Below are 13,496 nucleotides of genomic sequence, written 5' to 3'. Positions count from 1 at the left end.
CACTTCAAGTAGTACCCACTCATAAGCCGGGGGGGCAGGCCCTTCTGTCTAAACACATCTTTTATTTGTGTTTCAGCAGGTGCAACAGGTTCAGGTGTTTGCTGACGTCCAATGTACAGTGAATCTGGTAGGCGGGGACCCTTACCTGAACCAGCCTGGTCCACTGGGAACTCAAAAACCCACGGCAGGACCACAGACCCCCCAGGCCCAGCAGAAGAGCCTCCTTCAGCAGCTACTGACTGAATAACCACTTTTAAAGGAATGTGAAATTTAAATAATAGACATACAGAGATATACAAATATATTATATATTTTTCTGAGATTTTTGATATCTCAATCTGCAGCCATTCTTCAGGTCGTAGCATTTGGAGCAAAAAAAACCCACAAAAAAAAACAAAAAAAAAAACAACAAAGGAATTCACTTTTGTTGGAAGATTGAGAGGTGTTTTTGTTTCTTTCTTTGTAAAGGCCTTGGATATTGAAAAAAAAAATAACAAGGCAGAACAGTTGGACAATCTATTTCTTGAGCCAAATTTAATTATTCTTATTTTTGTAATCAGTCATTGGCTTCTTATCTGGATGAAGGCTTTTGGAGGAGAACCAAAACGACGAGTTCCAAGGGGAAGATGAAGCCCCGCCCCTGCTGGCTCAGTCCTGACCCTGATGAGGAAGAAGGGCCCAAGGGCCCGGTGGGGCTTTGCCTGTGCCCGTCCACCAAAGGCTGTCACGTGTGTCTGAATCAACAGCCCTCCCCTTCCCGACCCCAGGCAGCTTGTGTGTACAATCAGCTTCTTCTAGCAACTCTATATCTGTTGGCTTCAAGAGAATATTTTGCCTCCCATATGTACCCCTTCTCCTTTTTTTAAAGATGGATTTAAACCAAGATGCCTCCAGGAATGAGGACGAAATGAGTATATTCACAGAGGAATCCAAAAAATACAGTTTGGGGGAAAATGCAATAATTTTTGATGAGATGGGTGAAGGACAAGAAACAAGTTCTGTCAATTATTGTAGATAACAATTTTCTGATTAAATCTGGAAAAAAAAAAGGCAGCCTGTTCTTTCTGCTTTTATTGTATTAACAGCTAAGGTAGCTAAAGTTATTTAAAATAAAGTTAAATTTATGATCCAAGTAGCTTATTTTTCCCTTTAAATCTCACTGTAAATATACTTGATTTCTTGTAGAAATTGATTTCCTCCTGTTTAATTTTATGGTTTTATTATCATACTCTTGATTTTTCTAAATTTGTGTGTGAATATATCATTGATTGAATTGCAGTTACATTTGGCTAGTAAGATTTCATTATTTTAATAACTGTGATGCCATGTATGGATTTACTTTGAGGTTCAAATCAAAATGCCACTGCCAGAAAGAGCTGTTCCAGATGAGCTAGAGCCTACTGCCCTAGAGTGTCCCTGGGATCATCTAACTTGAGACAGTGCAAGGAATTAACACCAGAAGTGCACAGGCTACTTGTACAGAGAAAAATCAGTACTCAAAAAAATCTTCATTTGTTTTAGATTGACTTTGGGGATTTGAATTTTCATCAGCGCAAATACAAATTTCTCTATCCTACTCTGAGGCTAACTGGTACCGTATTTTCCCTTTGTGTCTTGTCACTCTGCCACGTTTTGTCTCATCCTGGCCTGTGAGTCAAGGACCCAGTGAACTGCCTCTAGTTCTAGAAGTTCCACTGCAAGGCCAGGAAAGCTTGAGAAAGGTATTGTGGAAGAAGCAAAGGTAGACCCCCCCCATCACTCGCCTTTACCTGCACCCCGGGCCTGTGAATGATGACAGCATCTGACATCGTGCGTCAGCTACCTCTGCTTCCACAGCAGGGAAGAGACCATAAGAACGAACAGCGGAAGAGGAGCATGGACTCAGACACCAAGGAAGAAGCCATTTTCCCAGGTCCTCCTTTCTGCATCTCACCACCCCTAGTTACAAATAACTCCATTGACAGCATCTACTCAGAAACTATATGGAATAAAAAGATTGCTGGAAGGGCTTACATGGGTAGCAACTATGAAACAGAAATAGGACACTCAGTTACAAACATTATCTCTTTTAGTTTTTCAGAAAATGCATCCCTGATTTCATTCATTCCCAGCTTGAACGCCCAGCCATATTACTCTAGTCCTTACCAAACTGCTCTAGGAGGTCATTTCTGTTTTGTTTGTGATATTTAGATGCGCAGACTTCAGGAAGTTCACCTTTAACTTCAGCATTCCAGATGAAGTTTCCTGCCTCAGTGCTTTTGCATAAGGAACTAGTTTTTCAAAGCGGTAAGGAAAATTGGAGATGCTAATAACATCCTCCCATCCCAACTGCACCTGAAAGTATGCATGTCACCTTCAAGGTTTTATAATTGCACTGTTTGTTTTATGTATGTACAGATTAAAATTATTGCTACATTTGAGGAAAATAAAATTGCTTGCTTCTATGTAATTCCTGTCATTCCACAGGAAATTCACTTTTCCAGCTACTGAATAGAACTTGTTTAACAACCTCCTGGGTTGCCTCTTCATTTACAGGGAAGAAATGAAACCTACATCCTGCAGGAATTGCCAAAGCCCCAGTGACTAATGAGTAATTAAAGGATCATAAAAGAAGGGATCCCTGAAGCCAAATATCCTCGAAGTCACCCTGATATGAACCAGTTGAAAACTGAAAAGGTCAAAGTAAAGTCATGAGAGTGGGCCATAAGGAAATTTTAGCTCTGGCCATTTGATGATTAAACACACTGGTCCTGCTGTTTCTGGACCCAGGAGATCTAGTCGGGGCAGCCCCCCATAGCTACAAGACACCATCTCTCTGTCTCTCTCTCTCTCTCTCTCTCTCTCTCTCTCTCTCTCTCTGTCATTGTTTTTTATATACTGACATTTATGATTAGTATGCAGATTGCAGAGATGTTGACTCTTATTTAAGGAGGCTCTTTCATTTTGTCTTTGCACTTTGTAAAAGGCAGCCCCTGTCTCTTGTTGATGTGTTTGTAAAGCACCAACGCTTGGTTTTAAACCCACCAATGCTTGGCTAAGTAGGCCAGGGTAAGGAGGGTAAGCAAATGTGATTCTAGAAGGCATTCCACACACATTCCTATGTATAAATACACACAGATTTGGTGGCTGCTCTCTGCCATCATGCTTCTGGGAGAAGAAAACCTTTTTTCTGGAAGTTGGGGTAAGGTAGAAATGATACATCTCTTAGATGAATCTGAACGTTGATTTAAATTTATGCTAATGTAGGGGTGGGAAGGCCATTAGAAAAACAAATAGGAACAATTGAGGGAAGAGTGAGGTTGATATAGAAGAACTTCATCTTCTTTATGGTTTTGCCAAGATAGGTTTGTACCTACAAATAGTCTCCTGGGCCCTGAAAATCAAAGCAAATAAAAGGACAGTTGCTTATTTACAAAGGAAACTGTGCTGATTTCCTCCTTGACATGAACTACTCTTCCCAGGAGAGCAGCTCCACTTGAAAAAAGTGAATAATTCGGAGCAAGCTTGATCCTTGGCCATTCCTGTACCTCTGAAAAAGATCTTGATGATGTAATTAAGCCCATAAATTCTTTTTATTGGAGAAAACTGCCAAAGGAAGCATTCCTCTATCCAGAACCTTGCCTGCCAGCCCTAAATTAGTTTTCTTTATATATTTCATTTTCATTGCCACAAGAGCTCTTAGCAAGATTAAGGAAACCCAAAACTCTGGCCTCATTTACCATATTTTATTGTCTTTATCCAAGGTACTAAGATGTGGAAGAATCCAGACAGACACGAACCCTGCCTTCCCACAGCTTATATTCACATGGGAAAGGACTTCCATAGTAATAATCACAATGGACTAAGTGTAATGTACTAAGGAGAGTTAGAAGTTGCTTTGTGAACTTCTTGTCTGGAATGAAATCTTTTCTTTTCTGGAGGGTCAAGGAAGGTTTCTGTACCAAAGAAGTGGCATTGAGGTGAGGTTTGTCGGATGAAGAGGTAGCTCAGAGAGGGGCGGGGTGAGAATTCTGACAAACAGGACATGTGGAAGGCCTGGAGGCAGGAAGGAGCCTCAGAGAGCTGGGGTTTTTTAATTGCTAGTCTGAGTTCTCCTAAACATGTTATTAGTATTACGTCTGCCGATGAATTGGAAAGTAATTGAAATCCGCCTTTGGCTCCAGGAGGAACGTGAACCAGGCTTCGGGACCCCCTCACCTGGAAATTGTGCCAGCTGGTAGCTAAGGTCTCTTCCCTAACTAGCCCTGTCCAGCCAGAAGTACGGGCTTTTATATCTTTTGTGCCAGATGGGCCACAGTAATCTGTTGTAGCAGGTGACCATATCAAGAACATTTAGGGAAAACACCTTTGTACTGTAACAATTCCTAAGGTGCTTTTAGTACATTGCCTCATTTAATCCCTGCAGTCCTTTGAGAGAGATGTAAACAGAAAACAGACTGAAAGCTTATGACACAAGCACGGTTTATCAGGGTAACTATAACTTGAAGCCAAGTCTTCTGGTGCCAAGTTCTGGATTCCCTATCCTCAACTATATGATGTAGGACTGATTCAGAGTCTGCAGACGTTACTCTCACTGTGTAACCTTAGGCAGTGCATTCTTACATGAAACAACTTTTAAAAACAGGCCATGGAAAGCAGGGTGAGAAGTCAAGGACTGAGAAGAGAGGACCTGGCCCTTCTCTGGAGGCAGTCCAATCCTGCCCCTTGGAGGCTTCACTGGGGCCCAGCTTTGCTGTAAAGTCCGGAGGCTGTCCTGCCAGTCTGGGGAGAGGCACTCTATCCTGCATATCTAAACAGGAGATGAAGAAGGGGCCCATGAAACTGCAGGGCCATTCCCTTAGCTTGAAAGAATATTGGGGGCATCTGTTGGTGGCTCAGTCCATTAAGTGCCCGACTTTGGCTCAGGTCATGATCTCACGGTTCATGAGTTCTAACCCCGCATAGGACTCTGTGCTGACAGCTCGCAGCCTGGAGCTTGGGGCCTGCTTCAGATTCTGTGTCTCCCTCTCTCTCTCTGCCCCTCCCTGCTAGTGCTCGCTTGCTCTCTCTCTCTCTCTCTCTCTCTCTCAAAAATAAATAATAAAAACATTAAAAAAAAAAAAAGAATTTTGGAAAATGTGGGTTCCTTATGCAGTGGGTGTAAAACAAGTGACAGAGGATCACTTTTGTGAGGCAGAGCCCACAATTCCTCCTAGGAAATTTGGTTTCTTGGGTCAGATCATGAAAGCCAGCATTCACTTTTCACTGGCTCTGGAGCCTTCTTCAAACAAAGAATCTTTTTCCTCTGCTGGAGTTTGGCTCTGGTCTAATCATTTGTGCTTGTCTCAGAACTCTGGTAGTTTATGCAGCTGGCAGAACCAACCACTGCCCACAGGTATCCTGAGACATTGGCTTGAGAAAAGAACTAAAATGTATAAAGGAATATTTTTTTAAATAAAGTTAGCTTTTTTTTTTTTTTCATTTAAGTAATCTCTATGCCCAACAGGGGGCTTGAACCCACGACCCTGAGATCAAGAGTCACATGCTCTACGGACTGAGCCAGCAAGGCACTCCTTAAAGGAATAATTTCTGTTCTATCAGCTTTTCTTCCCGCTCTAATGCCCAGAGGCCCTAAGGTACAGAATAAAGCAAAACTTGACACCAAAGTTTATTTATTCCATTCTGATGAGCTGTTGAGTACAGACCTTGTGATAGGCAGTGTGGGAAGTACACAGATACTTTCCTGAAGATACTTCCTTCCTAATAACAGAAAGTCTGCATCTGTTAAATACTTTTCATTTCTACTCTGCTAGGCAATATGCGAGGCTAATACCCTTTGTGCTAATAATTTCTTAGTTTGTAGAGCAGTTTCACATACAGGATGTCCTTTGATCTTCAAAATCCTCTGAAGCAATTACAGTAGGTCATAGCCCCATTTTACAGATGGTGAGACTGAAACTCAGATTTGTGGTCAGGTGGCTGAGAAGCTCTGGACACAAGAGCCAACAGTTGGGTTTTGTGATGAAATCTGCCAGTTTCCACTGCACAGCACACGTATCAGAGACAATAGCACCTTAGTGACACATAAAAACTGGGAATCCCAATGAGTTAACAGTTGTTCTTAGAAGCTTGTGAGGGTTTCCATTTTGAAAGTAAAACTGGGTACTAATTCTGAGTTTGCTAAAGTACTCTTTTTCTCATATTTGAAATTTGTGTGAGAATGATAGTTCTCAAACAAGTCCCTATCCTCTCCTGAACAATTTTATCTTTTTCTTAAATCTCAATACCACTTATAATGATCTGCAATTTAAGTCCACTCTTCTAGCCAAATCGCTTTCAAGATCCAGGCCTAAATTTCCAGCTGGTGAACATTACCACATGCATGGATCCCACCACCACCCACCCCAACCCCTCAAACTCAAAGTCCCACACCAAATCACCTACTTCCCCACAAACATGTTCTTGTGTCCCTTATCTGGGTTAATTGCATCACCATCATGTCAGTGGTCGTTTTCGACAACTTCCTCCCACTCATGTCCCCAAATTGCCAACAGTTACCTCCGTAGTGCTAACTTAGAGCTACCTTCTCTTTTCTAGCCCCATTAATCACAAACTGAATTCAGGACTTAGTTTTCTTTCTTTGGAGGATTACAGTAACCACCCCCATGCCTTTTACCTTTATCTCACACACAATCATCAGAGAAATCTTGCTGAACACAACCTTCAGATTCTTTTAGTGACAACTTGCCTGGAGTTGATGTGAAATCAACCTGCCTTTTAAGCTTTATTACCCTCTACATTCTCTGAACAAACAATCCTGCCACACTGAGCTGGTCTTTATCTTGACATTTACTGCCTTTGTCCTCACTTCCATTGCCATACTCATTCCTTTTCCTCAGGCTTTAGTGCTCCTTCTTTCTCCTCCTTCCTTGTCCCTCAAAGCTTCGGTTTAGATTTTCCAAGAAGCCCTCCCTGGTCCTCACACTTAAATTAGCCCCCTCTTCTGTACTGTCTTGCTGCAGGGCCTTCATTGGCACTTGGTTATATGTACATCTGTTTCTCTCCTCCACCAAATTGTAAGCTTTTTAAAGAAGAGTTCCACATCTCTTATCTGCTAATTGAAGAAATAGATTCAGAAGCAATGTTTTAAATAGGGGAAAGGCGCTCATGGACAGACCAGGCACGGAGTTGTCTTCCTAGAGTCTGGATTGGTGAGCTAATGAAAAGTTGCAAAGTGTCCAAGAGTTCAAAATAAGCTCCTAATTCTACCCTGATGATCATTCCCTTTTTTCATGAAACGGGAGCCCCCAAATTTGAAGACTATTAGCAGTTACCTTTAATAACTTCCACTTCTTAAGGATGGTGTTTTTAAAAAGTTAATGCACAGGGGCACCTGGGTAACTCAGTTGGTTAAGCATCCAAGTCTTGATTTCAGCTCAGGTCATGACCTCACGGTTTGTGAGATGGAGCAAGTCTGCACTGTCATCACAGAGCCTGCTTGAGATTCTCTCTCCCTCTCTCTGCTCCTCCCTCACGTGCTCTCTCTTGCTGTCTCAAATAAATGAAAACATTTTTAAAAAGTTAATGTACACGTAAGTTGCCCAAAAGTAATACTTTATCACGCTCCCAAGCTTTATGTTTATAGATGATATATGCTTCTATTAAACATTTTACTTTTCTCAGAAATTACTTCCCCGCTGAAAATCAGCTGATTGGTTGACTACAGTCTTAATTGAAAAACTAGAAAAGGCAAATCAGGAGAGACAATCTCCCAGTTTTCCCTCCCCAAATGAGTACAGATCTTACTTGACTTGTGATGGGGTTATGTCCTGATAAATCCATCGTAAGCTGAAAATCACATTAGCTGAAAATGCATTTGCTACACCAAACCTGCCGAACAGAATAGCTTAGCCTAGCCTACCTCACATGTGCTCAGAACAACATACATGAGCCTACAGTTGGGCACAACCACCTAACACAAAGCCTATTTTATAATAAAGTGTTCAGTATCCAATAAAATTTTACTGAATGCTGAAAGTGAAAAACAGAATGGTTGCATGTGTGGATACGGAAGCGTCAGTGTGTTGTTGATTCACCCTCGTGACCGCGTGGCTGATGGAGTTGTGGTTTGCCTCCCAGCATTGTGAGACAGTGTTGTACCTGCATATCACTGGCCCAGGAACATAACCAAATTCAAAATTCAAAGTGCAGTTTCTCCTGAGTGCATATTGCTTTTGCACCAAGAAAAATTTTGAAAATTTTTAAGCCCAATCATTATAAATCCAACCAGAAAAAATGAGGGACTATCTGTATATAGAATGCCCTGCTGCATCTTTCATTTACAATATAATACCTCTGAGAAGTGATTCATGATGAAATTAAACAAGAGGACGATGGGTCTTTGTGAAATACCTATTAATTGGCCTTTAAAACCAGAGCCTCTGGAAGGCGAGTGACAACTTGAAAACGGATACACGGAATAGGTCGATGAACAAGAAGACCTTTCTCCAACAGAACAAATGTCCTACCTGGAATTCCTTTCCTCACACCTGAAGAGCCGGTTCTGCTCAATTCTGCTTTGTTTTCAAATCTAAAGTAATTCATTAGACACCTGCCTGTACTAAATTTTAGGCCGCATCTTCCCTGTTCATTTTCTTTTTTAACTTGCAAACTTTTATAAAATAGTCACTTTTGCAGCCACATCATCCCAGCTGCCTTGATCATCTCATGCAACCTCCTTACTAAGGTCCCAGCTTTCCTCCCCACTCACAGCAGATACATCCTGTACCTATCGTCACATCAGTCTTCCTCTTGGATCATTGGCGCTTCTTCAGAATTCCTTACGTCCCATGCTGGGGAGGAGGCAGAATGCTTTATCCCCACTTCTGTCTTTATAGAGTGAGTTAAGGAACACAGTGCTCCTAGCTGCCCCTCCCCCAGCCCTTACTCTTCCTTGTGCGGGCTGTACAAATAACCTACTTGGTGGATGATTGCCTTTGGTCCACGTTTCTCAGTTGGGTGGAACTAATCTCTCAAAGTTTGATAGACTGAATATAGGGGATTTGTTCTATTTGTACTTTTCCACAGAACCAGTAGGAAGAAGCAACTCTGGTGATATCTGCTCTGCCTGTTCACTTTCCTTAGGACAGGAAATTACCAAGCCCATTTAGGCTATCATATAAAGCTCTATCTTCCAACCCATTGATAATAAAAGTGACATTTTGTTCCTCCATCTGCTTTTCATCATATAGTTACCAAGAAACTATGTTCAGAACTTGGGTGCCACCACCTATTTGGCCCTTGCAAAACCCCCACAGCTAAAAACTGGGTTTGGGCCAGCATTCAGGACATACTATGTCTGGCTCTTAAGTAAAGGAGAAGTTTGGAGATGTGCTAAGCTTAACAACAGAGGACAGCTAAAACTTGTGAGGCAATCATAGCCAAACGATGTGGTTCTCAGCCATTTTTCCACGCTAACACCTTCCAAACAGTAACTGTGGTTCACTGTTGCCAAGATTCTCAACCAGGAAGCAGTGCACGCTCTTAGGATGGCATCTCAGAATCTGTAGGGGAAGAAGTATGTTGATTAAATGACAATAGAACGTGATTTTAAATGCCCCTCCAGGGGAGCCCTCTGCACTGTGCCAGCCCTACGAGAAGCAGTGACCTAGGCACTGATTCTCAGCTCTACCAGTTCAGAAACTCCATCTTGTCAGCTCATCCAGTGATAATTGGACTCTAGGGTATTGAGTCACACAACTCACAGTCACAGGAGGCTGATTTATAATACAGAATGCCAATTAACCAATTTAAAATGGAAGATCCAGCTTCCCAGCACTTGAACTACTCATGACCCCTTTTCAAACCACTTTCTAGTAGCTAGATGGCTGAAAACCAAATTAGTAGCCAACTATGAGAGGTTAAGAGAAAACTGGAATGACAAAAGACCTGGTTTTCAATGCCAGTTCTGCCACTGACTTTGATCTTGGGCAAGTCAAAGCCTTTTTGAATTTGTAAACCTGAGATAAGGGGGCCTGGATCGCAAAACTGTCAGGATTGATTAGCACATATGGAAGTCCTTTGTTAATTCCAAAACGTTTTTCACATATCAGAAACTTACCAAAGCATAGGAGGTTCTTGTTTTCAAGGATGTATCACCTATTCTAGGGCTTGCAGCACAATCTTTGTTTTATTGGCAAGTACCTCGTTTTTTTGTAAACTTAGTACGGAAGGTCAGATATGCTGTATTTGTGCCAGATTCTTGCTCTCCATGTTGTTCTAAATCACACACATTTATTCTTCGTCTTTTAGGCTGACTGCCTCCTGGGACCAGGCTGCTTCTAGATAGCACCAGAGTTTCTGATTCAGTGGGAATGGGGTAGGGCATGAGAATTTGCATTTCTTTTATTTATTTATTTTATTTAAAAAAAAAAAAAAAATTTTTAACATTTATTTATTTTTGAGACAGAGAGAGACAGAGCATGAACAGGGGAGGGTCAGAGAGAGGGAGACACAGAATCCGAAACAGGCTCCAGGCTCTGAGCTGTCAGCACAGAGCCCGATGCGGGGCTCGAACTCACAGCCCTCACGGGCCGCGAGATCATGACCTGAGCTGAAGTCGGCCGCTTAACCGACTGAGCCACCCAGGCACCCCTTATTTATTTTTTTAATGTGTGTTTATTTTTGAGAGAGAGAGAGAGAGAGAGAGAGAGAGATGGAGCATGAGCACGGGAGGGACAGAGAAAGAGACACAGAATCCCAAGCAGACTCCAGGCTCTGAGCTGTCAGCACAGAGCCCCATGCAGGGCTCAAACTCATGACCAGCAAGATCATGACCTGAGCTGAAGTCAGAAGCTTAACTGACTGAACCACCCAGGTGCCCCAAGAATTTGCATTTCCAATAAGTATCCAAGTAATGCTGATCTAAGGACCACACTTTGAAAACGAATGATCTAGTTCAAATGACAGTGGTCTTGGCTGATACTAATAAGAAAGTCTGCTACTTCCCTCCTACTGGTTTGCGCTCACTCGGAATCAACCATGAATGTCTGTCCTTTCCCCTCTTGGGTAGAAGTTTATACTATTTGTCCTCAGATCTCAGCTTTAGGGACTTGCCTGAGCTGTTCTCAGCTATATACACTCATCTCTCTCTTGGCTTTATCACTGTCTTACAGCAGAATTCAGAATTAAAAAAATATTTAAGTGTCATTTAGAAACATTTTCCTAATTGTCTTGAGTGGAAATAGCAGGGAGTGCTTCATGGTTTGTGGATGGCATCACTCTCAAGCAGAAAGGGAATTAGACAACTGACTTGCTTGACTGAAAGCTCTTTGAGGGCTGCTTAGGTTCTAGCACCAAGTGCCCATGCACTGTCCTAAGGGACCTGTGCATACTAACACATTTAATCCACAGAGCACTCCTGTACATTCTTATTGTACAATGAAGGAACTGGGGCTCAGGGAAGTTGACTTGTCTGAGTTCACACCATTTGAATGTATGAGAGCCAGGATTTGGACTCAGGCCATTTGACACTAGAGTATGAGGTCTAAACCACTATACTTTGCCATATAATACAGTGCTCAGTAAGTTTGTTCAGTGTTATTAAAGGCTATAAACTTCCTACTTCATAGAAGAAAATTAAGTCAATAAGGATAGTCTTCAACTTTCTCCCTTCTCCAATCTGTAAACTCATGTGTGTGTGTATATATATATATATATATATATATATATATATATATATATAATTTCCCCACTTCTTTCCTCCAGTTTCATTAAAGTCTCTCTCTCTGTGTGTCTCTCTCTCCCTCTCTCTCTCTCTCCCCCCACCTTCTCTCTCTGTTCAAGGCCAGTCCTTCCCTATGTCCTTTACCCCACCTCTTCCCACTTTTTCTGGACTTTATCAGTTATTCTATGTAGTAACTTCAATCTCTCTTCTCCTTACTCTCCATCTCCTCACCCATAAACTTGCTCAAACATCTAAGAAAATTCCCCCTATGGGACCCAGCATTCACCTTTCCAACCCCCATTCAATCATTCTCCCATTCGAGCTTCTTGAATAGTCCTCACCTCTTGCCTCCCCTCCCATTTTTGTCTCAACAGATGGCAGTCGGAGTCCCACCCTCATATGCTATTTCAGCTGCTTTCAGCAAGTTCACCAGCATGTTCCCAACTGCTAAATGTTTTCAGTACTTATATACTGAAATTCTATGCTGCACTCGATTGCTCTCCCCTCCTTGAATCTCTTATTCACTTGGCTTCCCGGAATCGGCTCTGCCCTCAGCCCCCTAGCAATTCTCCATCCACTCTCTTAGTTTGAAACAACCGTCTCTTATAACAGAAAATCTTTGTATCTAGTGTCTTAGTTGTCTTGGTATCTAGAGGGAAAGGGGAAGGTCTACCCACATTACCTTGTACAATCTTCTCTACATGAATTATCTAGGTTTCTGTCTTCTCATTAGATTCTTCACTACCTAAAGGCAAAAACTTCTTTTCATCCTTATATCCTCAACTCTAAATACAGCCTGCCACAGTAGACTTGCAACAGATACCTGCTGATCATATTACCCTTTATAACTTTTGCTTCACAGATGTCCAAACAATTTCTGTAGATGTCTCCAAATGTTTATAGAAACATGTAAAACATTGTACAGAGTGTTCTAGAGGTTCAGAAAGGGTGTTATCATTTGGGGCTGGGTAAGACTCGCTGAAGGTGATCAAACTTGAGCTGGAAATAGTTTAAAGTCCAGATGTGGGAATGGGGAGGGAAGAGTATGAACACTTGACTCCCAGGCCAGAGACCGGCAGGCGGCAACTGGAGTACCTTGTTGAAACCTCAAGTTTGGATACAGAAAGAGTAGAAGATAAACTTAAAAAGGTGGGTAGGAAATATAAATGTGGAGGGTCTGAAGGCTAAACTGAGATTTTACCTTTATTCTAAGAGCAAGTAGGAGTCTATACCGAACAGGGTGCTCAATGGTCCTAAACAAACCTGGTGTCAGAAAGTCTGCTGGACGGTAGCCAGGACACACAGGAGTCACTAGTGGGACACTCTGATGAACAAAATGAGAGCCTGATACCGGGCGGGAGCCCTGAAAACTACCATAGCTCTAGTACTTGACAAATTTCACCAAATACATACATATTTGTGTGTATGCGCGCGCGTATGTGTATTTTAACACCTTTGAAACTGAAATACATCTTATGGTTAATCACGTGTCTTAACTGGCAGCATCTCTTCTTTCTTAACAACATGTAAAGTAATGGTGTATCTTGAAATTGATATTGTCCTAGATTCAATGAATATATCTAGATGTGAATAAGAAATAAAGAATTCAAAGGCAAAATTGAAAATCTGGGTGACTGGAAGAACTCTATTATTCCTAATAAAGAAGGAAGGGTGTTCCCTTGATCCCTGGATAGGAGTCTAACCAAATCTTCTACTTGAGCCATGACCCACGGACCATATTGCTGCTTACCTACTTTCCCCATCTGAACAAATCAAAAATAATTAGAGGAAG

The 13,496-nt window shown here is 41.9% G+C and overlaps 1 protein-coding gene across 7 annotated transcripts in view; it reads left to right on the top strand.

Moving 5' to 3' along the window:
- The window catches only part of NCOA1 (nuclear receptor coactivator 1), a 239,359-nt gene extending 236,846 nt beyond the window's left edge, over window positions 1-2,513 (top strand). For 4 of the 7 annotated variants that reach the window (XM_053891092.1, XM_053891091.1, XM_019450414.2 and 1 more), the window contains one exon: window positions 77-2,513. In XM_053891092.1, coding sequence (XP_053747067.1) covers window positions 77-247 — 171 coding nt within the window. In that variant the 3' untranslated portion in view covers window positions 248-2,513. The remainder of the gene's footprint in view (window positions 1-76) is intronic. The other 3 variants (XM_053891093.1, XM_053891095.1, XM_053891094.1) reach the window with 3 other exon arrangements.
- The last annotated feature ends 10,983 nt before the right edge of the window (window positions 2,514-13,496 follow it).

The sequence above is a fragment of the Panthera pardus genome, unplaced genomic scaffold (assembly GCF_024362965.1).
Source record: "Panthera pardus isolate Hobbes unplaced genomic scaffold, ASM2436296v1 HiC_scaffold_26, whole genome shotgun sequence".
NCBI classification, from domain to species: Eukaryota; Metazoa; Chordata; class Mammalia; order Carnivora; family Felidae; genus Panthera; species Panthera pardus.
This window is presented reverse-complemented; position numbering and strand designations above follow the sequence as displayed.